Source organism: Passer domesticus, chromosome 9 (genome assembly GCF_036417665.1).
Source record: "Passer domesticus isolate bPasDom1 chromosome 9, bPasDom1.hap1, whole genome shotgun sequence".
NCBI classification, from domain to species: Eukaryota; Metazoa; Chordata; class Aves; order Passeriformes; family Passeridae; genus Passer; species Passer domesticus.
In genome coordinates, this window is record NC_087482.1 from 14648196 (window position 1) to 14675742 (window position 27547).

The 27547-nt window shown below is 49.1% G+C and overlaps 1 protein-coding gene across 8 annotated transcripts; it reads left to right on the forward strand.

Moving 5' to 3' along the window:
• The first annotated feature begins 1534 nt into the window (after positions 1-1534).
• On the forward strand, positions 1535-25031 carry LOC135307678 (serine/threonine-protein kinase PAK 1-like). 8 transcript variants are annotated; one of them, XM_064432072.1, is made up of 6 exons: positions 1535-1659; positions 5875-5938; positions 8043-8152; positions 8980-9046; positions 17820-17870; positions 18705-18865. In XM_064432072.1, the coding sequence occupies exons 2-6, from the start codon at positions 5918-5920 to the stop codon at positions 18819-18821; spliced, it is 366 nt and encodes a 121-aa protein (XP_064288142.1). In that variant the 5' UTR covers positions 1535-1659; positions 5875-5917; the 3' UTR covers positions 18822-18865. The 8 variants fall into 8 exon arrangements, 4 of the variants coding, with proteins under 4 accessions (XP_064288142.1, XP_064288141.1, XP_064288144.1 ...); XM_064432071.1 differs by lacking the exon at positions 1535-1659 and adding an exon at positions 2569-3130; XM_064432074.1 differs by lacking the exon at positions 1535-1659 and adding an exon at positions 3141-3994.
• The last annotated feature ends 2516 nt before the right edge of the window (positions 25032-27547 follow it).

Consider the following 27547-nt stretch of genomic DNA (forward strand, 5'->3'; position numbering starts at 1 on the left):
ACTAACCAATAATGAGCTCGCTTTTTGCAATATGTATTAGCCTCATTAACACCAATATAAATGTATGTGCCTATCAATAAAGTTTTGAGATTTGCTGATCACTCATATTGAGTGCTGCATTTCTTCCGCCGATTACCACAGAAGGTGACACCCCACCCCACCCTCCCCGCCCCTCCAACTCCCGCTTGCAGGGTAGGCAATGGCCCATTCCTGTGTTCAAATAAAGAGATGGATTTGTGTCCTAGTTTGAAAGCAAAACCAGTGTGAGGCTCTCTTGTTTAAACTGTGACCCTTTGGACGAGGACACGAGGCTTGACTCCATTTTCATCAGAAGGCTGATTTATTATGTTATATATTATACTAAAATACTACATTACAACTATACTAAAAGGACAGAGAGAAGGAGATCAGAAGGCTACCAAGACAAGAATAGAATAGGAATCAATAACAAAAACCTGTGACTGCTCACAGCCTTGGCACAGGTGGCTGTGATTGGTCACTGATTGAAAACAATCTACACGAACTAATGGAAGATGCACCCGTGGCATTCCACAGCAGCAGATAGCCATTGTTTACATTTCTTTCCTGAGGCTCTCAGCTCCTCAGGACAGGAAAAGTCCCAGCAGAGGCTTTTTCCCTAAATTATCATGGCAACATCTCACCCTTTTAAATTATTAAATTAAATAGAAAAAGAAATGTTTGCAATTTCTTCTACTAGGGCTTTGTAGAAGAGAGAACAACACCTCTTGAGGTTGATCTGTTGCCAATCAAAATCTCAATCATTTGCTGATGTGGAATGGTCAGGGAAATTCTTCACCTGTAGAACATTCAGGGAAATTCTTCTCTTATCAAACATCTAATTATATCATATCACTAAAACAATCTTAAAAAATAAGAAAATGCAAAAACTCATGCAAGGAAAGTTCATTGTTTCAAGTCCAAGCAGCTGAATTTCAGGACAGAGTCCATGGACTGAAGATGTTCTTTTTTGACATCTCTGGAAGTCCCCTTTGGTCCTGAAACAGGCTTGCAGAATTCTGAAACAAAGAACTGCTAAAGAAAACAAGAATTAGCAAACAATTCATTGACAGCCATGAAACAATTCAGAGAAAATTTCTGGAATGCCCTGGCCACAGCCCTTCATTGAACCACTTGGGCTGAGGCTAATTTTTGGCTTTTCAATGCTTTTGAGCTGCTAGCTCTTTCCACTTTTCTTTATTATTTTTTTTTTTTCATTAGAAGAAGAGTAGCAGCAGCAGAGTGTCTCTAGGACCCTTGGGTGGCTCTGGTCCTGGTGGGTGGACCAGAGAACTCAGACTTGGCTCACAGAATGGTGGCCTAGGTTCTTGTGGGGAAAGCAAAGTTTTTGAACTCAGCACTGGACGGGGCGATGGCCCCGGCCCAGGGAAATGAGTTAAACGGCTTAGAACTAGCTTGTGAGGCGGGCTCTGCACGCTCAGAACTTGGTAGGACTATGCTGCTAGTGTTTTGAGAGTAGAAATGACGAAATGTTTTTTTTTTTTTTTAGAAGCACTGGTGCACACTGGCAGCTGGAGAAGAGAAGTTTTCTCAGGAATTGTTATTTTAGATTTGAGGGTTTCTTGTCTCCAGAGCAAGCGAGCAGTGCTTGCTTTGCTCTGTGTCTCTTGTTTTTGTAAGGTAAATGTTATTTTTTCTGCTTTTTGCTTTTTGGCACTACTTTTATCTCTACTGGGTTGGGAACTAGAGGTAGATGTTACAGGAGCCAACTCCCCCACGCCGCAGGGGCGCTCGGGGGAAGGCAGGCACTTTAACTTCTAGGGAGAAGCTCTCGACTATACGCAAAGTGATTTAAAAACTATATTGATTTTGAACACAGCCAGCCGAACTGCTCCTGCAGTCAGCTGGAGGGTTATGCTTTTTTTACGGAAGGATAGGCTTTTCGCAGGGTTTGACGTGAATGATGGAGTTTCGGAAACCTGCGGGACAACTGGGGTGGGTGGTGCAGGCAGCACGGGCGCTGGTGTCGACTTTTGAGGCGGTCTCGTGGGCTCAGCACCATTCTCAGCAAGCTCTTGCACTGCAATTGGATCGGCAGGGAGCGGCGGGACAGGCGGGGGCGGCGGGCTCGGAGCGGGGTCGGCCCGCGCAGGCGCCGCCTGCACCGTTGCGAATTCAGTTGCCGGCTGGGATGCAGAGAAAGAAGACACGGAGGCAGCTCCTGCAGCTCCCGGGAGCAGCAGCACAGCCGGGGAATCACTGTTGTTGATCGCGCTGCCTGGCAACACGGGCGGATCGGCGGGAGGCGGTTCCGGGTGCCGCGGCGCAGGCGCAGTCATCAGAGCCGGCGGAGCTGGCCCGGGCGGCTGCGGGGCCGCGGGCGGAGCCGGCTGAGGCGGAGCCGCGGGGTCCGGCGCCTCCCGCGGGGCCGGCTGAGGCGGAGCCGCGGGGTCCGGCGCCTCCCGCGGGGCCGGCTGAGGCGGAGCCGCGGGGTCCGGCGCCTCCCGCGGGGCCGGCTGAGGCGGAGCCGCGGGGTCCGGCGCCTCCCGCGGGGCTGGCCGAGGCGGAATCGGATCCGCTCCCTCCCGGGGTGGGGGAAGCGGAGAATTCCGCGGCGAAGCGGGCGGGGCCGGCCCGGAAAGCGGCGGGTTCGGTTTTTCATCCCCCCCAAGAGAAGGAGCGGGGGGGGAAGGTAGATCTGTTTGCTCCAAGGGAGCGGAGAAAAACTTTTGCTCAGCTGTGGGCACTGCGGGGGGAATGCAAACTCGCGGTTCGTCTTCTTTGAGAGACTTCTCTCGTGCCGAAGCTGGCGGGGACAGAACGCGACTGCGCTCCCGAGCCATGATGTCCCCTGCAGCCCGTCCCCATTTCAAGATAACACCATAAATCAGTACGTGCACTGCATCCATCATTGGGCATTGAACACGCTGGACTATTGTCCAGTCAAAAAGAGCGGCCATGAACTCCCAAAAACGTAAATCAAGGGAGTCTACGACATTTGTAATAAATCTATGAAATTTTGCCCATCTGAAGAACTCATAACACCGTCTCTCCAACATACATTGAGGAATTCTGTCCCTGCGTCCCCATCTGCACCAGTGTTTAATAACTTTCTCCTCTGACGCAGTAAACGGAACCTGAGCTTCCGAAGGTACATTTTTCCAACTTTCCTCCCACCTTTTGCGAATGGCAGCATCTTCAGGAAGGGAAAAAATAACAGTACCTTTAGACAGTATCCTTGTGGACCCAGCTGTGCAGCTCTGCTGCTCTGCGGTCTCTGGACACAATCTCCAGGAAAGTCCCACAGGTTCTCCTGTTTGCCTTGGCTGTGAACTCTGCCCATCTTCAGGGTCTCGTTTCTTCAGCTCCAGGCTAGATTCCACGGTCACTCTTGGGGTGACCATCAGTTTCACACATCCAGGGGTCACCAATTCTTGCTTAGACTGAGATCCCTGGTGCGAGGACACAAGGCTTGACTCCATTTTCATCAGAAGGCTGATTTATTATGTTATATATTATACTAAAATACTACATTACAACTATACTAAAAGGACAGAGAGAAGAAGATCAGAAGGCTACCAAGACAAGAATAGAATAGGAATCAATAACAAAAACCTGTGACTGCTCACAGCCTTGGCACAGGTGGCTGTGATTGGTCACTGATTGAAAACAATCTACATGAACTAATGGAAGATGCACCCGTGGCATTCCACAGCAGCAGATAGCCATTGTTTACATTTCTTTCCTGAGGCTCTCAGCTCTTCAGAACAGGAAAAATCCTAGCAGAGGCTTTTTTCCTAAATTATCATGGCAACAAGACAGATATTGTGGATCTCTACAGAAGCCAGTGTTGTGCTTGGGGGCAGCCAGGCAGCACTTTGGGGCATTCCTTTTGCCTTTGAGGGCAGCTGGGAGTGGGTGGGCTTTGCCTGAGCTTCCCTGTGCAGTGAAGACAAAAGCAGGGATTGTTTTGCAAGCAGCAGAAGGCTGCAACCCAGCCAATGCCTCCGTGAAGGTGTGTGTGCTAGTCTGGCCAAACTGATAAGAACACTTGGCTTCCTGGATTCCTTTTAGACTCCTGACCTGTCACCAGTCATTGGAGACAAAATACTTCCCAGAACTTGGTTGTCTGTGGGGCTGGTTTAATGCTGGTGTTGTTTTTATGACTGTTAGTACTTCTACTGTTCCTTCTACAGTTTGGGTTTGATAAGAATTCTACATTTTGGTTAGCCTGACCTTCTGGATGAGAACATCAAATGATAGCACAAATAAGAGAGGAAGAGGTCTTTTCAATGTGCCCTAAAAGTTAAAATGTTACATTCTTAGAACAATCCCGAGGTATCAGATAGGAAGATTTGTTTTCAAAGTGCCCCAAAAGAAGAAAACCACCACACTTTTTTTGACAATCCCTGTTTGATATTTTAGTTGTATGCCTAGGAAGATGCATCAAAGAGACACATCCATGTGGCATTTCCAGATAGAAGTGCCCTGCAGGCAATTCTCGGGAGGAAGCCTGCAGCCCCTCTGCTGCATGTTCCTGCAGTACCAGGCACTTTGTCACTGCTAATGCCCAGCTGATAAACACTCTTGGAATACTAAGCATTGGCCTCAATCCCTGCACAGATTCCTGCACTGGAGGAAAGCACACCAAGGCCTTGGTGACTCTGCAGTAGAGCTGAGTTGCTTCTTACAACTAGTAAGGGCTGCCAGTGCAGTGCTGTCAGGGACTGACGGGTCAGGCACAGAGCAGAGCCCAGTTTACTCAGTGTCTGCCATCAGCTGTTGGGACAAAAGGTGGATTGATTGACTCCTCCGTGGGTCTGAAGAGAAAGACAACCATGTTCTGTCTTGAGTGGGGTCAATAGCTTGTAACAGAGCTGGGTGTGCCTCTGGCTTCTTGACAGTGGCTGTCAGTGGCCGTTCGTAGGCTTTGCCAAGCTTTTTGTCATACCTGCCCTGCCACTGACAGCTGCTGTGCCTGCAGGGGCTGGAGCCTTCCTCAGCTGTGGGGTTGCAGCTGCTGCCCCGTTGCTGCAGCTTTGCCTGGGCTGGTGAGAGGATCAGCATCTCCTTTGTGCAGGTGTCTGTGTCACGGCAGCGCCTGAGGAGCGGCGCTGTCCTTGTGCCCCGTCTGGGCTGTGCCCTTTGGGAAGATGGGGCACGTGGGTGCTGTTCAAGGGGCCAAGTCCAGTGCCCGTGGCTGCTGCAGCCCAGGCTGAAGACCAGCACTTGTAGTTCTTCACTAAATGAGGAATGGGCAAAGTGGTCTTCAGAACTTAGCCTGCTCCTAAATGAAAAGTGTTCTAATTCTTAGAGTCATTGTTCTTGGATGTAGCATGAGCTGCTGTTCTCTGAAAATGTCAAGGCATTCTTTAGGCAAACTGCTGAGAGGAAGGGAACATCCCCTCCTCTCCTGGAATTCACTTTGCAATATTCTTTCTGCTCTGCAAAAAGCAGATGTTGATAAAAATTCATCCCAGATCCCAGGGTGCACTGAATCTTTGGAAGTATGTAATCTTGTGCTGAATCTCCCAAGAGAGTGTTTCTTCCCAAGAAAATGAAGGCTCCTGATTTTTCAGCCCTCCTTCCCATTTGTAGATGACAGCCGCTTGCCTTGGTGCCTGTTTGTCTTCTGATTTCTGTCTGCTCTGATGTTTTTTCCATGGGCTTAGTTTCCCCTCAAGGCAACCCTGCAAAGGAGTGTGGGAGAATCAGACTCTGTGCAGAGCTGCCTGTTTTGCTGGGGCTGCTGTTGTTGTTGTTCTTGTTGATGTTATCGTTAGCCAAAAGACCACAAATTGCTCAGAGCCCCAGAGAGTGGAGCTGGGTTTCAGATCTCCTGCAAGCTCAATCTCTCTGTTTTGAACTTTGCTTCTTGCATTTTGTTTCTTTCAGGGTGTGTGGTGAGTGTGGAAGATCCAGAAAAGAAGTACACTGGATGGGAACATCTTGGCAGTGGGTGAGTGCAGCCACACTTATTTCTACAGAACCACAGGCCAGGAATTTTGGTGGTGCAATAGCATGTGGGAAGTCAGGCAAGCTGCAAGCATCTTCAGAGCCTGGCTCCAGATTGTCCCTGTCTCACTACTGAGGCAGTACAAGGCATCATCAAAGATGACTGGATGCTGACAATGTCTTGGCTGCCTCAAGGAGCAGGACCTGGAAGCCCTCCTGTCCCTCCAAGATGGGGCACCAGTTTGCCTATTTTCCCAGGAGACATGGTTTTGTATGATTCAAAGTAATATGGCCACACTCATGAAGGAAGGAAAAGCTGAGAGAGCAGGTTTTGTGTGTTGTTTCCCACCAGACAGCTGTCAGATAACAGCTCTCAGTAGCATTTCTTAGTAGTATTTTTCTGGAAACAATATTCAATGGTCAGGAAAATAAGAAAGGCTGTGTGGCATTGCCTGAGTTTGGCAGGTAGGATGAAAGGAGAGCAGTGAGAAGGCCCAGCAGCAGTGTGTTTCATTGCCTGGAAAGGCACGTCACAGGCAGAGATACAAGAAGAAAAAGGCAAAGAAAACCCCCCCACATGCATAAGTTAGTGTGTGTATTGGAGAATTCTAGCAGCCCTTTTTCTTCCTGTGGGAGCCAGCTTTTCTCTTGGACACTCTGCATGGCAGACGGCTGCTGGGCTGCTGTGCCCTTGGCTGAAGAGTAGACAAAGCCCAGTGTTTTAGAGCCACTGCAGGCAGCACAGAGCTCTTGCCTGGGCTGCCTTTTGCTCGTCAGCACTGAACAACTTCTCTGTTCTTGCCACTGTTCTGATTCTAGGGGCTTTGGAGCTGTTTATAAGGCCTTCGACACTGCCACAGGACAAGCGGTGAGTGCCCATGCAGATCTTGCAGCTCTTGAATGCTTTCCCTGTGATGTGATCTGTGGCCAGAGCTTTGGGCCGCCTGTCTTTGCTGCAGAGGCTGTTCTGCAGAAGCAGTCTGTCTAGAGGCAGGCTGCAAAATGCATTTTGGACAGACTTTGTCCTTCCTACCTACCTGAATGAATGCAAGGATGGCCGTGGTGTCTTTCAGAGGACACGCTAGCTTGGAGTTACTGGATAAATGTGCATAGATTAGCTGATGGCAAGAGCCATCATTCCAGCCCAATTCCTCTTAAGCCCAGGATCAGACACAGATATTTTGTTTTCTATCACGTGATTCAGTTGGAAAATACAATGCAAGCCCTTCAGAAAGAGAGATCTTGTCTGGAGCACAGTTTTGCCTTTCAGTCCTAGGGAACCTAGTTCACATACACACACACCTACACACACAGAGACACAGAGAGACACGTGCACAGATGAATGAGAAGAAGTTGATGAAGAGCCTTAAATAATACAACCTTGTGTTGATCCTGTGTTCCACTAGAGAGATGCTCTCTGTTCTGAACAGTCATGGTGGTGTCTTGGAGAGTCTTGCTGCTCTTTGGGGCTAGAAGTTCCAAGTCCTGAATTCTCCTTTTTGACTCTCAGGAAATACATTCCATCTTCCTTAATAGTAAGGAATTAGAGAAGGTAGTTCCTTATCCAGCTGCAGAGCTGTGCTCAGGAACTGCACTTGGAGGGAGGTCTCGGAGGCGTCCAAAAGCCCCAAGCCCTGTACTTAGAACCTGGGGCGCATCCATAGTGTACCACGGAAAGGGGTATTCATTTTTAAACCCATTCAATAATTTCAAGTCTAAAGATTGTTCTTCAACGTTGCAAAAGCCAAACTGAAGAAGTGAGGATGTGCTGGGATTGTAACTTTACCTTGAGTCGCTTTGCAGTTATTTTTTGACAGCATTTTCCCCATCATGTTTTATGTGTTTACTCTGGCACACAATTGAATTGGCAGCCATCTCTTCACAGGAGAAAAATTACTTTTGGCTTCCAAAGCATGTGTAAATGATAATAGTAGTGCTAAATAAAGTCTGTTTGAGAAGCCTGCAGGTGCAGAGGGTGGTGTTAGCGCTTTGTGGTTGATGGTTTAGAGTCCCTTTTTCCCGAGGTGACAAGGCATCCAGGCCCATGAGTGCCAGAGAAAGAGGCTCTGGTCATGTCTGTCCCTAAGAGCTTTTGAATGTCATCGTAGGTGGCTGTAAAGGAACTTTATCTCCAGCACCAGGGCTGTGAGGGAGTATTAAAAGAAATCCTGCTCATGAGAGAAAATAAGAACGCCAATATTGTCAGCTACTTAGAAAGGTAAGTAGTTCTGGTGATTTTTTGGGAACGTTCATTTCCATACTTGCAAGGCAAAGATTTAAAAGCTCTTTAGCCACTGGCAGAAAATGGATCTTTCAATGAACATCAATCCACTCCTGCACCAGGCATGGGAGGAGTTTGCATTCTGTCCCCATGAATGCTTCCTGACATAAACAGCTTGAAGATTGCTCTCAGAAACCTGGCTCTCTTACTAAGCCAGCAGCCTGTATGTTCACTTGCTGCATGTGGTTTTGCTGGTTTGGGGCATGATTTTTTCTAAGTGTTGGAGGAGAAAACATGCCAGAGGTTATGCACCTTGTGCTGTTCCCACTATTTTCCATAGCCTTGCATGCCAAAAGACTAGGCTAGGAGACACATAATTTGCCAGGTCTGAAATTGTTTTCCTGTTTGTGACTGTCCTTTCTGCAAGGTTTTCCAAAGGGTGTTGGCAGTGCTGCACAACCACTTGCCTTTAGTAAAAGCTGTGAAAACTGTGTCTCCTTGCTGCTGGAGGGAATGGTGCAATTTGTGTCTGAAGATGATGAAGCAGCTGCTGGGATGTGTCCACTTCCAGATTTATCTTTTTCCTCACTGAACCCCCTTTTCCCACTGCTTGCCACCTAAGCCGTCTCCTTTTCCATGGATGTGCCTTCCTCCTTTAGGTGGCACAGATGGCAGGCACTGGCTAGCCTAGGTGGAGTGTGTCTTCATTTGATTCCATCTTCATTTACCAGTGACCTGGAAACAAAACTCAGCTGTAGTCTTTTCTTCCCCACAGCAATTTAGCTGTGCACGTTCAGCTCCACGCTGTTGCTTTCCTCTTGCAGCTACCTTGTGGATGAGGCTGTCCTGCTGGTGTTGGAATATATGGATGGAGGCTCCTTAGCTGATGTGGTCACTGTAGCAGGCACAAGGCCTGCAAGGCCCTGGAGATCAGAAGCCTGAGCTAGGAAATACCAAAGTCAGCATGACTAAGGGTTTAGAAGCCCCCCTCTTCCGCCTTTCGGACCCTGTTATCTCTCTGTAGATCCATAGGCCACCTTTTCCCCTGACCCTTACTATTGGACAGTTTTCAATCCCCCTGTAAGGTATAAAAACCCCTAGCTCTGCCCGGTTCGGCAGAGGAGAGCTGTCCCTGGACCCTTCGCGGAGACCCCAATAAAAGAACCCTGCGGAACCCAGACAGCGCTGCTCTCTCTCTCTCTGCGTCTGCTGCGGCTATACCCAGGGTGACGGCCCCAGGCATGCTAAAAGAGCTGAAATCACTAAAGAGCTGAGCTGCAAATCACTATAGCTGCCTGGGCTGCCTGAACCCCCGCTGGGCGATCCTGGACCCTCGTTGAGCTATCCTGGACAACCGGCCTCCCCGCTGGGCTTCTGCCCCTGGGGGCCATAGCTGGCGCCCCGAACAGAGCCGACGCCCGAACAGCGGGGGGCCCCTGGGCCAACATCTGAACCGCCGTGATAGCCTGGCCGCGGAACTGAATGCCGGACCTGGCATTTCAGAGGAGCAGCATTTCTTCGTGAAATTGTCACTGCCTCCGCTCGCCAGAGATCCTGGAAGGAGAAGCTCTCCGTTTTAGAAGGACTCTCCTGGACAGGAGGTCAGCCGACCCGCACCCCGACACCTGGGCACGCGAGTGTCCGCGGAGGCTGACGAGCAGACGACCCCCAGCAGAACTTTGACCCACAACAGGCTGAAAAGTGTAAGTTTAACACAGCCTCTCTTGCGCGCAAAAAATATTTTTCCTTGGGTCCTTTTTTTTTGGGTTTTTTCTTTTTTTTTCTCTTTTTTCTGCTGGCGGGAACTGAAAAATGGGATCAAAGCTTAGTAAACGATCCCAGAACGAGAGAGATTTATATTCCCTAATCCTAGAAATCCTATCTTCTAACAACTTTTCTTTTTCTAAAGGTAACCTTTCAAAAACTAACCTGAAACGTTTTATAAAATGGATTCTCTGCCACTTCCCAGATACTAATACACAGACTATTACCTTAGACTCCTTTTGGGATACAATTGGGACCACGATATATAAGTTTCAAACTAACCAAGACTTTTCTGTAACACAGTTTTTACCTATGTTCCACGCTATCACTAAAGCTGTAGAAAAAACTAACAAAAAGATAGTAACTTCAGAGCTAGCTTCTGTGGAAAGAAACGAAAAGTTCTTATCTCACTTAACAGAAGCGCCTATTTCAAATGCTAATGGAGGAGATAACAGCCCCTCCACCCTGGAATCCAGCACTCCGCTGGGTCCTAGGGTCCCGCCATCTGCGCCGCAACCCCCCGACCCCAGGGCGCCCACGGCCCCTGCCCACCCCCTCTTCCCCCCCGCCTTCCCCTCGGGAGCCACATCCTGCGCGCCTCCTTGCTCTGCGTTATCTCCGAGAGCATCTGCGCCAGTTCCCGCCGGGACTGACCCAAACCCCACCCCTCCCCCTGCTCCCCCCGACCCTACTGGGGCCCCCCCCACCCCCTTTGCCGTCCCTCCTGTCCCTGCCGCGTCCGCCCCCACTCCCTCCCCCGCCCTCGCCCCCCCCGCTACCATCGTGTCTTTCCCTGCCTCCGGCACCGTCCCTGCTGCGGCACGGGATCAGCCCGCCTGGGTACCCGCGCCCCCCCCCACCACCGCGCTTTTGCCTGCCGCCGGAATTGTACCCGCCGCACCCTCCCTCAGTCCCGCCGCACCCTCCCTCCGTCCCGCCGCCTCCTACATCCAGCACCCCCCCTGCCCCCATACCCTCGCTGTGCAACCCCATACCCACGCTCCGCAGCCCCCGGTCGGGACCCCCCAGACTTCCCTCAGTTCTGCCCCCCCTCCCCACGCCCCCCAGTCCTGTGCATGCTGTATCACGCATTGCACGGCCACCCCGCCATGTGCCACGTGTAGCCACGTCCTGCCATGTGCTGCCTTATACCCTGCCCAGCCACAGGCACCTCTGCCAAATGCAGCTCCAGCCAGCCATAAGAAACATAAGGCAAGGCCTGATAGCTCTCACTTCTCGTCATCTGATGACAGCAGTGACAGCGATTCCGATTTGGAAATAGAATATGTAGATCCTTGGGCAAAAATAAAAATGGAAGCCACACAGGCAGGGGACTGGCAATTAGCTCAGAGAATTACTGCCTTTCCAGTAGAATATAAGAAGGGGAAAAAAGGAGGTGCCACTAATAGAAAGACATGGGAACCTATTACAAATAAAGAACTTGTGCAATTAAGAAATACAGCCACAGAACATGGTAGAAGTTCACATATTTTTAGAAATTTCCTAGAAGCTACGTTCTCAGCACATGTTCTGGTACCCCACGATATTAAAAATATTGCCCAGTGCCTCCTTTCTCCCGCCGAGTACATGCTTTGGGAAAGGCATTGGAAAAAGCAATTAAAAACATTATCAGATAACTATGCTGCAGATGCTGATAAGTCAAATTTTACACTCGAACAGCTGGCTGGTGAAGGGGATTTGCAGAAACCCTCTGACCAAGCTGATACTTTACCTAAGGCAACATTACAAGACGTGGCTATAGCAGCAAAAACCTCTTTACTCCTTACCCCTGATGATTCCACCCCTACTCAATATTTTTCTACTATCAAACAAGGAATAGATGAAAGCTTTATCAAATTTGTGGATAGAATTAAGGATGCTCTGGAAAAACAAATAGAGAGCACAGAGGCAAGAAAAGAACTGTTGTGTAAACTTGCCATGAGTAATGCAAATGACAAATGTAAAACAATTCTGAGAGCCTTACCCTTGGACACAGAACCTACCATAGAGCAAATGCTGGAAAGCTGCACACGTCACCTGTCCACTGACGACACAGTGGCCCAAGCAGTTACTAAGGGTGTTGCAGAAGGAGTTTCTAGTGCATATGCAGTAATAGCTTCTAAAGATCAGGTCCGCTGCTACCACTGCGGAGATTTTGGACATTTTATAAAGGACTGTCCAGAAAGGTCACCTCCCAGGTACCCTCGCAATTTCTACCAAAGGCCCCAGAATCAGCAGTACTATCAGCCGCGTCCGGGAAACTTCCATCGGAGCGTGGTGGGGCCCCACGCAAGGACATCAAATCAAAGGCCATCCAGACCCAGTCACGCACCATCCCAGGAGATTCCAGACCACATGAGGAGGATCCAACACACGGAGCAATACCAAAGGGAACGCGCCGTCAGCTGGTAACTGCACTGTCCATTGACTTTAAAAATGACAATGTTTATCGTGTTCCCACAGGCAAACGTGGGCCAAAAGGAGGTCCTTCTAACATCCTAATTCTAGGTGATTCTCTCCATACCCCAAAGGAAATATTTGTTGTTCCAGAAGTACAAACAGTGCACCCAGGACAAGAAATCTTTGTCCAGGTGTACTGCACAGACTTACCATATTTTCTTCCAAAGGGTACCCCATTCGCACAGGCCTTTCTACTCCCTAAGAATCACAGGGAACAGCTTCCTCTCAACCCCACAGCAATGTGGATACAAGTTGTGGGACCGAGTAAGCCTGTCATCGAGTGCGGTCTTACCTGCAGAGGAGAGAAGTTCCACCTACCAGGGATGCTGGATACCGGTGCAGACGTGACCATCATCGCCCGCTCTGAATGGCCAGCACACTGGGAGCTACAACCTGTGGCAGGCATGATCACAGGGATCGGTGGAGCTACAGTTTCCATGCGGAGCAAGAACAACATCCTCGTCGAAGGGCCTGAAGGCAAGTTGGCTACCATCCGCCCATTTGTGGTAAGGGCCCCCATCACCTTGTATGGACGGGACATTTTATGTCAGTGGGGAGCCTCCCTACGTATTCCCAGTCCGGATTTCTAATTGGGGCCACTGAGGAGCGCGCACTGCCAGACACTCCTCGTCTCACCTGGAAATGCCATGACCCGATCTGGATCGAGCAGTGGCCCCTTTCTAAAGTCAAACTGCGCGCACTACATGCCCTTGTGGATGAACAGCTCGCCAAAGGCCACATCGTAGAGACCACCAGCCCTTGGAATTCTCCAGTCTTCGTACTACAAAAGCCTGGAACGGACAGGTGGAGGCTCCTCCACGATCTTCGAAAAATCAACGAGGTCATCGAGGACATGGGTCCCCTTCAGCCTGGCCTGCCCTCACCATCGATGCTGCCTAGAGACTGGACACTTGCTATCATTGATATTAAAGACTGTTTCTTCAGCATCCCGCTGCATCCCCAGGACGCTCCACGGTTTGCCTTCTCTGTTCCCTCTCTTAACAGAGAGGCTCCACTCAAGAGATATCATTGGTGTTTTCTTCCACAAGGACTAAAGTGCAGTCCAAGTATATGCCAGTGGTATGTTGCTCACATCCTGTCTCCTGTTCGGGACCTATTCCCAAATGCGATCATCCATCACTATATGGACGATATTCTGGTCTGTGCACCAGAAAAAACGTACTTGGACAAAGCAGTTAAAAAGACTATTGAAACCATAGAAAAGGCAGGATTTGAGATCCGTGAGGACAAAATACAGTACACCAATCCATGGACTTACCTTGGACTCCAGATCCGGGAACGGACCGTCGTACCCCAGCAGCTCGCCATCCGAGACGACCCAAAAACCCTGAGAGACTTACACAGTCTGTGCGGATCCATCAACTGGGTACGTCCACTGCTAGGAATTACAACAGAGGACCTCGCTCCACTGTTCAGCCTTCTCCGGGGCAAGGAGAATCTGGACTCTCCATGCACTCTAACACCAGAGGCCCGAGATGCCATCACCAAGGTCCAGGAAGCCCTGTCTTCACGCAAAGCCCATCGCTTTGAGCCCAGCCTGCCTTTCCAGTTCGTCATTCTGGGAAAAGCACCTAGGTTCTATGGACTGATTTTCCAATGGGACACTCAACTTCGAGACCCTTTACTAATCCTGGAGTGGATCTTTACAAATAACCAACCCACAAAAACCATTACCACCTTCCAAGAAATTATGGCACATTTAATAAAAAAGGCTAGAACTCGCCTCCGTTCCCTTGCAGGGTGTGAGTTCACATGCATATATTTGCCAATGACCACTGGGGATCTGGAACATTTGCTCCAGACCAATGAGAGTCTCCAGTATGCCTTAGATAGCTATACAGGTCAAATTTCAGTGCATATCCCAAAACATAAGCTTTTTAATCGTGATGTAACATTTCATCTGACTCCAAAATTAGTCCAAAGTAGGACACCTCTCAAAGCTCTAACCGTCTTTACAGATGGCTCAGGGTCATCCCACAAGTCGGTAATGACATGGAGGGACCCTAAAACCCAAAATTGGGAATCTGACATAAAAATAGTGGAGGGATCTCCACAGATTGCGGAGTTAGCAGCTGTTGTCAGAGCCTTTGAGAAATTCAAAGACGAACCTTTTAATCTGGTCACAGATTCAGCTTATGTTGCTGGCATAGCTATGAGAGCAGAACATGCTCTTCTCAAAGAGGTTTCCAATCCAAAGTTATACCAATTGATTTCTACATTAACACGCTTAATTTCCCACAGAAAACAACCTTACTATATAATGCATGTGAGGTCACACACTGACCTCCCAGGTTTCATTGCAGAAGGGAACAGGAAAGCAGACACCTTAGCCATGGCAATAGAGACTGCTAATGTCCCTAACATCTTTGCCCAGGCAAAATTGTCACACTCATTTTTTCATCAAAATGTGCCTGCCCTTATCAGAATGTTCAAGCTCTCAAAAGATCAGGCAAAAGCTATTGTTGCCACATGCCCGAACTGTCAAAACTACCAGATACCATCTATGGGGACGGGAGTCAATCCCCGAGGTTTAAACAGCTGCCAGCTGTGGCAGACAGATGTAACCCACTTTGCACCTTTTGGAAGGTCAAAGTACGTGCATGTATCGGTTGATACGTTCTCAGGAGCAGTATTTGCATCAACACATACAGGAGAAACTGCGCAGCACACCATAAAACATTTTCTCCTCGCGTTTGCAACCCTGGGAGTACCAAAGGAGATCAAAACAGACAATGGACCTGCCTATACCTCTCGTAAGTTAAAAGAGTTCTTCAGTGAGTGGGGAATACAACACAAGACAGGTATACCTGCAAACCCCACAGGACAATCCATCGTGGAAAGGACACATCAAACTCTCAAAAGAGTCCTCAATCAGCAACAGAGAGGAACAAAAATCACCTCTCCAGTTGAAAGACTTTGCAAGGCTCTCTATGTCATCAACTTCCTGAACTGTACAACCTCAGAGCCTGATCCACCAATACTTCGCCACTTTGCAAATACCACCCAAGCAAAGCTCACAGAGAAACCACCTGTGCTGGTGAAGGACCCAGAAACACATAAAGTCTCTGGACCTTTCGAACTCATCACGTGGGGAAGAGGATACGCGTGTGTTCTGCTACCATCTGGTCCAAGATGGTACCCAGGGAAAAACATAAAACCATACCTAGGCACTGCAAATACCACTTCCACAAGCAGTGACAAGAATCCTCCTGAGTCAAACACGAGACCTCCTCAAAACCAGACCAGCTCGGCCTGGAGACGAAGACGTCGCCAAACATCCACAGGTGGAGGAGACGACTGTCCCATCACACAGCAGCAGACAAACCAGAAAGCTGAACAACATTCTGAGGCATCAAGCCCTAGGCCAGGCACAGCCTGAAAACAAAACTGTTCTTTGAATTAGATGTTATTACCCTTTTTACCCTAAAAAACCCTATTATCCCTTTTATCAACCCTTACCAAAAGCCTCTAACTTTTACCCACTCCCCCACCCTTAGTACCATAGAAAAAACAAAAAAAAAAACAGTAAAAAACTAAAAATAAAGGGGGGAGGTGGAAGGAACAGAGGAAAGGAACAAGAAAGGAACCCTAACCCTCCCTTCCTACCATAAAAAATAACAAGTTTTGCTTATATTCCCTATCAGAAGCCCCATTCCTGCCCAAAGATGAAAAATATCTCCATTGGCGCTGTCCTCACTGCTGCCTGGATGTTCCTCACCGTGCCATGTGCCGTCGGTTGGATCGGCCCACAGCCGAGCCATAATGTCTGGGTAACCTTAGCAAGAACATTAAAACAGGATAACATGTGCTTATCCATGGGGAGCGTTGATAACCCACTTTCCACATGTCTAGTAGGAATTCCTTTTGTAGCCGATGATTGGCCCGCCTATAATTCAGAGCTTCTCCGCACCACAGGTAAGCGACCCCACCAGGTAGAAACTTGGGACCAGTGGACAAAAATACTGCCCAATGCTCTTGAGGAACCTCAAGAATTGGATCTATTGGGGTCCTCTAAGGCCACCTTCTGTGTCAAATTTTACTTTAGACGTCCAAAGAATAATTTGCCTGAAATTGATCTGAACAAAAACACATACCGAAAAGACATATCACCAATTAACAAAGCCTACAACCCTCACGATTGGTGTAATTACACTGCTCGTGTGATCTCTGTGTCCTCTCTCCATCCCAAAATTCTACCCAAGGGAACGTTTCTCATCTGTGGTGACAGAGTATGGGCTGGAATCCCCTCACGACTCCAGGGAGGTCCCTGTACCCTAGGAAAACTTTCCACCCTTACTCCAAATATCACCTTGTTGCACAATTGGAAAAAGGAGAGCGAATTAAAACGCCACAAAAGGTCCTACACAGCATTTGATGAAAATTGCGATCCCAAATTATACGATTGGAACAAACCTAAAAAGATAGCGGCCTCTATATTCCTACCATGGGTAGCTGCAGCTAAGGCCCTGGGTGACATAAATCACCTTGGGTGCTGGCTCAGTAAGCAAGCTAACGCTACTTCTGCTGCCCTGAGCGATCTCTTAAAGGAAGAAGAAACCACAAGACACGCCTCACTCCAAAATCGAGCAGCAATTGACTTCCTGCTGCTTGCCCACGGACATGGCTGCGAGGACTTCGAAGGGATGTGCTGCTTCAATCTCTCTTCACGCTCGGAATCCATCCACGCCAACATCCAGAAACTGAAGGGACTTGTGAAGGACTTAAAAGTAGAACAGACCCCAGACTGGGTCAATGACCTCTTCGGTCAGTGGGGATTAACGGGATGGATTGCATCTTTGGTTAAGGGAATGTTGTGGATTTTTCTTGTAATTGTCATCGTGTTACTTATGTTCTCATGCCTTGTCCATTGTTTTAAAAGAACCATAGGGAACGCCTTTTTTCTAAATACAGAAAGTGGAGTTGTAGCAGGCACAAGGCCTGCAAGGCCCTGGAGATCAGAAGCCTGAGCTAGGAAATACCAAAGTCAGCATGACTAAGGGTTTAGAAGCCCCCCTCTTCCGCCTTTCGGACCCTGTTATCTCTCTGTAGATCCATAGGCCACCTTTTCCCCTGACCCTTACTATTGGACAGTTTTCAATCCCCCTGTAAGGTATAAAAACCCCTAGCTCTGCCCGGTTCGGCAGAGGAGAGCTGTCCCTGGACCCTTCGCGGAGACCCCAATAAAAGAACCCTGCGGAACCCAGACAGCGCTGCTCTCTCTCTCTCTGCGTCTGCTGCGGCTATACCCAGGGTGACGGCCCCAGGCATGCTGAAAGAGCTGAAATCACTAAAGAGCTGAGCTGCAAATCACTATAGCTGCCTGGGCTGCCTGAACCCCCCGCTGGGCGATCCTGGACCCTCCGTGAGCTATCCTGGACAACTGGCCTCCCCGCTGGGCTTCTGCCCCTGGGGGCCATAGGTCACCGTGAGAAGGATGGCTGTAGGACACATAGCAACAGTGTGTCGGGAGGTAAGGGGTCCTGCTTGTGCTTGGGATGGCTTGGACAAGGCTAGTCCTTTGAAAGCACTGCAAAGTGAGTGATTCCATGTTCAGAGCTTTCTTTCTGTGTTGCTCTTCTGCTTCAGAGAAGAAAGAGCATCTGGACTGAACTGCCTGCCAGTGTCCCTGCCCTTCCTGTACTCTGTTCTTCACTCTTATCCACCATCATTGAACTCTCTGTCTCTTTTTCCTTTTTATTTTCTGTTCTGCACTTTGCCTCCCCAAGCCTTTGCCCAGAGCCTTTCTGCACTGCCTTCTTTGCCTGTAAGTGCAAAGGTGCTGCTGTGAGAGTTTTAAACCAGAGGCCAAGCCAAAGAGAGACTCATCTGTCACAGGTCTCCACTCCAAAGGATGGCACGGCACCCAGCATGGTGCTTGCTGCTGCAAACTGACAAAAGAGCTACTTCCAAGTCTGCTGTTGAGGCAGCCATAGAACCCTTGTCCTCCAGTCTCCCGACCGACACTGATCCCCTTGGTATCCAAGGCAGGGACGTTTTCCTCTTTTGGCAAACCATTGTTTGTCGTCCGGACGGGGAGAGCGCATCCGCTGCAGCAGCGCTCATTCTGACTGGCTTTGCAGGGGACAGTCTGGAGCAACGACTGACTGATGCTTCCCCCTCCAAAGCTAATATGCCTTCCCTTGGAAAGATCCTGCTCTCCTAGTGCTGCAGCAGCAAGCTCTTCCTCCTGCCAGCACTCACTGCTCCTTGGAGATCTGAGAATCTTCAGGAGCAGCCTCCTTTTGCATGTGATGAAATCAGATCAGGGTAACTTTTGGCCGCCTGTTTCTTTTTCCCCTGGCAGTGCCTGCAAGGCCTGGCTTTCCTTCATGCCAAGCAGGTGATCCACAGAGACATCAAAAGTGACAACATCCTTCTGGGCCGGGATGGCTCCGTCAAGCTGGCTGGGTATTCCTGCTGAGGCGCAGCGCTGCGGGGAGGCGGTGTGGGGCTGCTTTGGAGAGGTGCCGGGTGCCAGCAGTGGCTGCTGAGAGTGCAGGGAGCGCTGTGCAAGCCCAGGCCGCAGCTGGAAGGTGCTGAGTGGTCTAGAGAGCAACCAGGTATCCAGAGTAACTTTGGTTTGTGGGTGTTCCTTCCAAAGGGAGAGATTTACAGTGTAAACGTTCAGGGCAATGAGGAAAAGCCAAGGTTTTGTGGGAATCCTGGGCGGGTTGTTACCTGTACAATTGCCCATGTCCTTGGCTGCAGCCCTGAGGAAGGAGAGCCCAGCTGCTTTTCCAGCTCCATTAAGCACTGCGTTCTGGGACTGAGAGTGAGAAGCCCTTTTCCTTGGTTTCCTACTTGAAGCAGTGTTTGTTTTCCTCCTCAGCTGATTTTGGCCTCTGTGCTGTGCTCAGCCCTGAGCACAGGAAACGGAGGTCGATGGTCGGGACCACTTACTGGATGGCACCCAAGGTGGTGAGAAGAGAGCCTTACGGCCCCAAAGTGGACACCTGGTCCCTTGGGATTGTGGGAATAGAAATGGCCACAGGAGAGGCTCCTTATATGCAGGAGACCAGTGACAAGGTAAGGTGGAAATGTGCTCAGATAGTCGTGTCCTTCTGCTCTCAGTCCATTAGAGAAAATCCCATTCCCACAGCTTGAAGTGCTTCCAGCAAGGGCCACTTCAAAAAAGGTCTCTGGGGCTCACATCAGCCGTCAAGGCAAGACCTGGTGCTGGAATAGCTGGGGCTGCACTGGAGCCTTTTTTCCTTTGGGAGAGAAGGCTCATCTCTAAGCATCTGCTGGGCAAGAAATTGCCACTGCAGAGTGGAGTTTTAAAGATGGGGTCTAGGTGAGCCCTGAAGGATATGGAAGAATCACATAGAGTCTCATGTTTCCTTTTGCTTCAGGCCAGCTACCTGATAGGCAAGCAAGGGGTTCCAAATCTGCACCAGCTCAGGCTACCCCCTGGCTTGTGTGAATTTCTGAGCTGCTGCCTGCAGATGGATGTGGACAGGCGAGGCTCTGCCAAGGAACTTCTGCAGGTACAAGGCAAAGCGGCTGCAGGCCAAACAGCTGTTCCCTGCCAGGGTTTGCTCCTCAGCCAAACTCCAGGGAATCAGATGGGCTCCCCACAGAGTAATCTCTGCTTTGGGTGCTTTTCAAATGAAAACCAAGTAGGATCTTGACTGCTTGAGGTTAGAAGGGCCCAGTGAAGGTCATCTAGCCCAGAACTCCAGCCACTGGCAAGGACATCTTCAAGTAGATCAGGTTGTTCAGAGGGCCATCCAAGCGGAGCTTGAATGTTGCTGGGTTGGGGCTCCTCCCAGCTCTCTGGGCAGCCTGTGCCAGTGTTCCAGCACTCTCCTCACAAACAGTTTCTTCCTCAGAGCCAATCTGAATTGAGTGTCTTTTAGCTTAAAGCCATTCCCCCTTGTCCTCTTGCAATTGGCCCTGCTAAAAGAAATGTCCCCAACTTTCCTAGAAGCCCCTGAAAATATTGAAAAGTCTCCTTGGGGCTTGCTCTTCTCCAGGATAAACAGGCACAAGGCTCCCAGCCCTTCCTCAGAGGAGAGCTCCCACCTTCTGGTCATTTCTGTGTCCCTCTTTTGCTCTCAGGTGCTGTATTCAGGTTTGCCTGGTAGCAAAGGAACTGAAGTATTGCAATGGTGGGGATGGGGGCTTGAGGAACACAATGAAAGCAGTCCCTGCCAAGCGGTTTTAGATTGGTCTGTGGGAATGGGGGAGCTGGGGTGGAGCTCACTGTGAGCATCCGAGAGCACCCAGCTTGTCCCGCCTGGCCCACCCTTGGAGGTTTCTGCCAGCCAAACAGGCACAGCTGTGCAGGATTTGTGCCAGCCCCATGTGTTGCCTTGCCCCATCAAGTAGATGAGAATGGCTGTGGCTTTGCTGCCAGGTTTGGTGGCAGACAAGGAGCTGGTGACCAGGCCACTTCCTTGGCTGTGCCTGCTGTGAAGGAAGATGCCAGCCAGCACAGGAGGGAGTGGGGTGTGCTGAGGCAGACACTGCTCTTCCTGCAAACCAGAGCTGAGCACATCTGCACCCTGCTGCTTGTGTCCTTGCTCCTGGCTTGCTGCTGAAAACCTGCATGTCCAGCTTTCCTGAGATCAACACGTGGGATCAACATTTTTCAGAGCTCTTGGGAGTCTCTTGAGGAATGCCTTATACCCCACATCTCTCTTGGACACTCAAAGAGCCCATGTCTGTAGAAAAGAGGAGCTTGAATAAGTCTGTTGACTTTCCTGAAAGGAATAAATCCTTAGGACAGCAAGCAGCAATCCCACAGTGATAGCAGGACAAAAATCCCAGCAAGTGACGACACCATGAGGAATGGACTAGTGCAGTTCTGGGCCGTGTTTGCCTGTGCCAGCAGCATGCTGGACATGAAGGCAGACGTGCTGCTGGTGCCCTCAGTCCCATGTCTGTGTATTTCTGGGTGCTGGAGGAATCCAGCTCAACCCTGTTAGGAACTCAGTTTGGAAAAATGGTTCCTTTTTCCTTTGTCTCTTTTAATTTGGTTTCTTTTGTTTCTTTTTCCCTTTGGGCAGCATCCATTTCTGCAATCAGCGGAGCCTCTCTTAAGCCTCTTCTGACAGCCTGATTGCTGCCATCCCTGCAGCAAGGGAATGCAAGAAGCAAAGGAGATGACAAGGTGTGAGAGTCTGTCCGAAACTTCCCTCATTTTTTGCCTCTCGATCGTCATGAAAGCCAAGACCACCGGGGAAAGGGAAAGATCCTGTTCTGAAAATCCAGGTCTGTCTGGTCCACCAAGCCAGATTATTGCCTACGGGTGTGTTTGCTCAACTCATGGAACACTGCACCCAAGAAGGGGCAGTGTGCTCTCCTTCGCCTGCATCACCTAGCAACGCTAGTGCTGGAATTTCTCCACCCTTCTGACTTGGCTGGACTTTCTCTCTGGAATGACCTTCCCGGAGGTCACCACAAAAGGACCCTCCATTCACCGTGCATCAACCACCGTGACAGATGGACTGAGATGGGAGAAGGTTCTCCCTCAAGGACTGAGACGTGCGACCCCTACATGGAAAAGCTCCCCTCTTTTCCCAAAAGGACTAAGACTGAAATCCCCACCATAGGGTGAGGGAAGGTATGCGTGGGGACTGGAGCAAGTTTTGCAAGCGACCACTGGACCAAGAAGACAATGGTTCCTGCCTACGACATCTGCTGCTGACGACGCCTGTTCCTGATGGACTACTGATGGACTCCTTGTACCCTTTATCAATAGACTGTTTTGAAATGGGTCCCCTTCCCCCATTTCAAAAGGACTATAAAAAAGGTTAGACCTGACTGATACCTTTGAGATCTCCCCTGACGTGAAGATGACAGGCCTCTTCGTCGACCGGACTTCGAGGGACTTTGTCATCCGCACGTCTGGTAGCTATATACCTCCTTGCCCTCCCTCTCTTCTTTTTCTTTTCCTTATTCTTTTCCCTTTCTTCATTCCCCTCTCTCTAACGCATCTTCTCTATGGCTATTTAATAAAAGTACATGTATTTTGATTTTACTGCAAATCCCCTTGTCGTGTCAGTTTTTGCACCCTGAGATCAGTGAAAAAGAACCTCCATGAATCACGTCCTTAGGACGGATCGTGTCACCTCCTGAACCCCCATTCTAAAAACCCCAAACTTCTACCCTTTCACCCTGAGACAAATTATTATTCTGCTTAAACTCTCGTGACTTGTAGCTCTTCACGTAACATTGGTAATTTACTCCATGGGTCAAAATCAAAGACACCTCAAAGGCACAGGTGTCTTTGCCTTCATGCCAGGGTCTCTGAGCCCCCTGCCAGGGGCTCGAGCCACGCAGAGCTGCCAGAGGGATGTCCTGGGTTCCGACAAGGGGGGACTTTCCATCTTTAAGAACGAATGGCCAATTCAGAAGAGTACATAGAGCCTTATTCCCTGACTGGCAAGGAAGGGAATTATCGCCTGCCAGGGGCTGTGTACAAATCAGGAACAGGACAGGACTGCTGAGGAACGCTGCATCCTTTTAATGATCTAATTTTCGGCAAAAGATCTTCCCATATATATCAATTTAAAAACTTTGGTTTTGATTTTAAATAAAATTTCACCTTTGAAAGTCCAATAGAGGGGATCTGTAACATAAGAAAACAAACCCCATGATTTTGCCAAAAAAGCTCTACGAAACCAACAACTGGCACATTTATAAATAGCATAAAATCAGAGTTTGCAGGTTCCACTGATGAACAAGGAACGTCAGGCGTGACCTGTGATCCTTGTGTTTGGCTCACGTCTGCATACTTGAATGAATTGTTATAATTGCTTTTAATCAAGGAGAGTACATTGGCTATTTTAGGCTTGGAAATTTTCCTTTGGTTTGAAGAGGAAAGTAATAAAGTCTCTTTGGCCACCATTGATTTCACTGCCACTAGGGCAGAGTTATTATTATCGTGGTGGGCGTTTTTATCAAGACTCCAACGCCCCTTGCCATTATGATTGTGGTCTATTTTAGATGGATTCTGCACGCTGAGGTTTGAGTAGTTCCAAGTCTGTGTCTTATGTTTCTAACTGACATCTTTCTAAAGCAGAATGAGCTCTCTCCCTCTGGCTTGTCAGCGTTAGAGCTTGGTTCCACATGAACCACATTGGATAATGTTCATCTGATGTCTGGCCAAATTCCACTGTAATTCCTTGGCCTGAGGAATATCAGGAAGACCTGCTGAGCTCCATGAACACTGTCAGCTGCATGGAAGAGAACGTCCTTGACTTTACTGAAGAAACTGGAGCTCAGCTTAGGTTAGATGCTCTTGAGCAGGAGAAAGGCTGGAATCGTTTTCCTGAGGCCTGTGTGCCCAGAGGGACTGAGATCTGGGGAGCAGCTGGGTGTTTCTGCACATGGATGTAAGGGGATTGCCAGACAGCTCAAGCCTTAACACAGGCAAACACTCCCCAACTCTTCTGAGGCAACACTTTGCTTTGGGTTTCAAATTGTTCCCACTTGTCTGTCTGTGAAGATGCCCCTAAAACCACAAGTCAAGCCTCTCAGAACTGGTGTTACATTTCCAGCAATGAAGAAAAGAAACCCAAAGCCAACAAAGTTTCTAAAACAATGATTTTTAGAGAGGAACTTAATTCCCTGTGCAGTGTCTTCTCACTGGGAAACATGCTGGAAGCCTGGGAATGAGGGTGTAAATGGCTCAGAGTCTCTTCTGCTTCTTTTCCAGTAATGCTGAAACACCTAGTGACCGTGTTTTTTCTCATAGCCCAAGCCACATTCTCCTCATCACCAAGCCAGAGCCTGGTGATGTGGAGAGCCTGCCAAAACCCCCTGTTTGTTTCCTGGCACTTTCTGGGATGGGCCTACCATTAATGCATTGACTTGAGTAGCCAAATGAGCAGAGAGTGACCATAGGGATGGCACCTCTCCTTCTTCTGACCATGGAAAGTTTTCTTTTGCTGCATAAGGGAAGCTGAAATTTTCCGACTGCTGAGAGACAGAGCTGCAGGTGTTTCCTGTGTGCCCAAGCAGGCATTTTCATCCCAACACATTTGTGCAGGCATCTTAATGTGTCTGTGTGGAATTTGAGATTTAAATGTTTGTTTCCTTACCTGAGGAATACCTGGTGGATTTCCTTTCTTTCCTTCCAATTACCATGGTTTTCAAGAACAAAGGAGAGAACTTGATGAGCTTTGTTTTATGGCAGCTCTGCTTAAGGGACCAACAAGCATGGCAGAGATGCCTTTCTTGTACTAATCCTTGGAAATAGCAGAGTTAGTATAGCAAAGTCCCTCTTCCAAAAACCCTATCAAGCTGGTGTGAATTCTCAGAGAATCAAACATGCTTTGCTGATGTAGTTCCCACTTGTTAGGTCAGTCAATGAAATCAGCTGCCAAGTCAAGATCTGTAGGATGTTGGAAAAAATGTGGGGTTTGGGTTTTTTGTAGGTGAAGGAAAGTCATCTCTGGGTCTCTGCCAGGGCAGAAACTGCCACTGCAGAATGAAGCTTAAACAATGGGCTCAGGGAGATGGGCAAAGTTACAGATGGGCAAAGCAGCAGGTGGAACCTCCCTGTTTCCTTTTTCCCCAGCCTCAAATCCTGATAGGCACAGGAGGGAAAGAAAAGCTGCAGGAGCCCAACCTGTTTTCACCTTGGCTGTGTGACTTCCTGAGCTGCTGCCTGCAGACAGACAAGGAGCAGCACTGGTCTGCCAAGGAGCTCCTGCAGGTAAAATGCAAAGGGGCCACAGGTGAAACCGGGTGTGAGGGATGGGCTCCTCATCTACTTAAGTCCAAGGCATCAGATGAGCCCCCTTCCTCCTCACCTGCACTCTTGGTGCTCTTCAAATGAAAACGGTGAGGAGTCCTAGACTGGGCTGGGCTGGCAGGGCCCTGTAAAGGTCATCAGGTGCAAGTGTCCTGCCATGAGCAGGAACATCTTTAAAGAGATCAGATTGCTCAGACCCCTTTGCCACCTGACCTGGAATGGTTCCAGGGATGAGGCACCTACAAGCTCTTGGGGACCCGTGTGCCAGTGTTGCAGAATGCTCTAAGTAAACAAGTTCTACCTAAGATCTACTCTGATTGCATCCCATTTGTGTTTAGAAATATTTTCCCACATTCTGTTGTAACTGGTACTGTTCAAAAAAGGTGTCCCCCACTTTCTTCAAAGCCACATTGAATTTTGGAAAATGGCTATAAAATCTCCTTGGGCCTGTTCTTCACACAACTGAATAACTCCACCCCTCTCTGTTTTTCCTGAGAGGAGAGGTGCTCTGGCCTCTGACTGTTTTCTGTTGCCCTGTTTTATAATTTGGTGGGGTGCCCCATTTTATCTAATGGCAAAAGAATTGAAGTAGAGCAATGCAGGGTACAGAGACATGCAAAGGTGGTGCAGGAACCCAAGGAAGCCAGGCTGGCTGAGTGGTCAGAGATTTGGCTGTGGGCAGGAGGGGCTGTGGGGGGCTCACTGTCAGCCTCTGAGGGGCCCTGGTTTGTGCCCCCAGCCCACCCTTGGAGGTTTCTGGCACGCAAACAGGGAGAGCTGAGAGGGACTTGTCCCAGCCCCATCTGCTGCCTGGCACGCTCAAGCAGACAGGAACTGCCCCAGGGTTACTGCCAGGTTGTGTGGCAGAGAGGGAAGTGCAGCAGCCAGTGCCACTGGGCTGTCCCTGCTGGGAAGGAAGGTGCCATCCAGCACAGGAGGGGCAGGGCATGGAAAGGTAGGCACTGCTCTGTCTCCCTGTGGAAATCAGCACAGTGCCTGTCTTTCAAATACAGGGACCTATGTGATTAATTGGAGTTTCCTGAAAGGAAGAAACCTCAGGGCAGAAACACCATTTCTAGAGCACTGGCAGGGCAAAAATCCCAGCAAGATGAAAACACCTTGATAAAAGGATGAGTGGGATTCTGGGCCAGGTTTGCCTGTGATGGCAAGGTCCTGCACATAAAGATGGAGGTGCAGATGGTCCCATTGTTCTACTTTGTGGGTCTTTGTAGGAACTAGAGGAATCCTCATGGAGCCAGTGAAGCACTGAGCTTGGAAAGTCATGGTTCACCACTCTTCTTTGTTGTTTTCTTTTTTTTCTTTTTCCTGTGGACAGCATCCATTTGTAACATCATCCAAGCCAGCCTCCATCCTGGCACCACTCATCATTTAATTGCAGAAGAAGAAAAAGAAGTATTAGGAGACGAGAATTTAACAATAATTTCAAGATGTTATCTTAATAAGAAATTTAGATTAGAAATGTAGAGTAGGATTGTTGAAGAGTTGAAGAGTTGTTGAAGAGAATAGAGTATACATTAGGATTGGATTTAAATAAAGTTTCTGGAACATCAACTCATTTAGAAGACTTAGATTTAGGTTTAGGCTTAGGTTTAGGCTTAGGCTTAGGCTTAGTACTAGGTTTAGGAGTAGGTTTAGGAGTAGGTTTAGGACTAGGGTTACAGTTAGAGTTAGTGTTAAGACTAGGTTTGAGTTTGGGTTAGGGTTAGGGTTAGAACTTAGGGGTTTAGGGTTAGGGTATGATTATCTAATAGGTCTGCTGAGTAGGATTTGAAATTAATAAAATTTTTAAAACCACAACTCTCCTTGTAATTTCCTTCCTTCTTACTCTGTGAATAAGCTCATGATTTCCTTGTAAATTGTCTGTTGTTTCTTAAAGGTGGAAGTCACCCCTACAGTGTCTTTGGCATGGTGTGAAATTGGGGTATGCTCATCTTCATTTATCCTCTCCAGACCATGCTGCTTTTGGAATATGACCCACGTGTCTGGTTTTGGTCTGCTGTGGTACCTCTATTTGAGGTAGAAAGGGCAATGGCATTTGCATGACAAAACAAAGGAGGAATGGGACAGCCCAAATACTCTATGTGGATACAGGCTCTCTGCTGTGACTCAGGAGCATTCGAGTTCCTGCCACTTGGATTTGTATCCCTAAGTGCAATGTCTTTGGCGGAAGGAGAGCCTTGCTCAAGTGAGAAAGCAGAAGGATCAGAGAGGGGCCTCTGAAAGGTCTCCTCTGGTGCAGAGCTGGCAGCGCCTGTGAGGTGAGAGCGGGCCCGGCCTTGGCCGGGGTGCAGCCCCAGCAGAGGCCTGGCAGAGCCCGGAGCAGCCTGAGCCTGGGCAGAGGCAGGCTGGAAGGAGGCCCTTGGAGCTGCAGGAGGCAGCAGCCGGGCCCTGGGTGCCTCTTCCTGGCAGCGGGCGAATCC

Bases quoted from the DNA above. Each gene is read 5' to 3' on its own strand.
- LOC135307678 (XM_064432072.1), top strand. From the start codon at position 5,918: ATGGGAACATCTTGGCAGTGG. The intron at 5,939-8,042 runs GTGAGTGCAGCC...ATGTCATCGTAG, and splicing joins TGGGAACATCTTGGCAGTGG to GTGGCTGTAAAGGAACTTTA. The intron at 8,153-8,979 runs GTAAGTAGTTCT...TTCCTCTTGCAG, and splicing joins ATTGTCAGCTACTTAGAAAG to CTACCTTGTGGATGAGGCTG.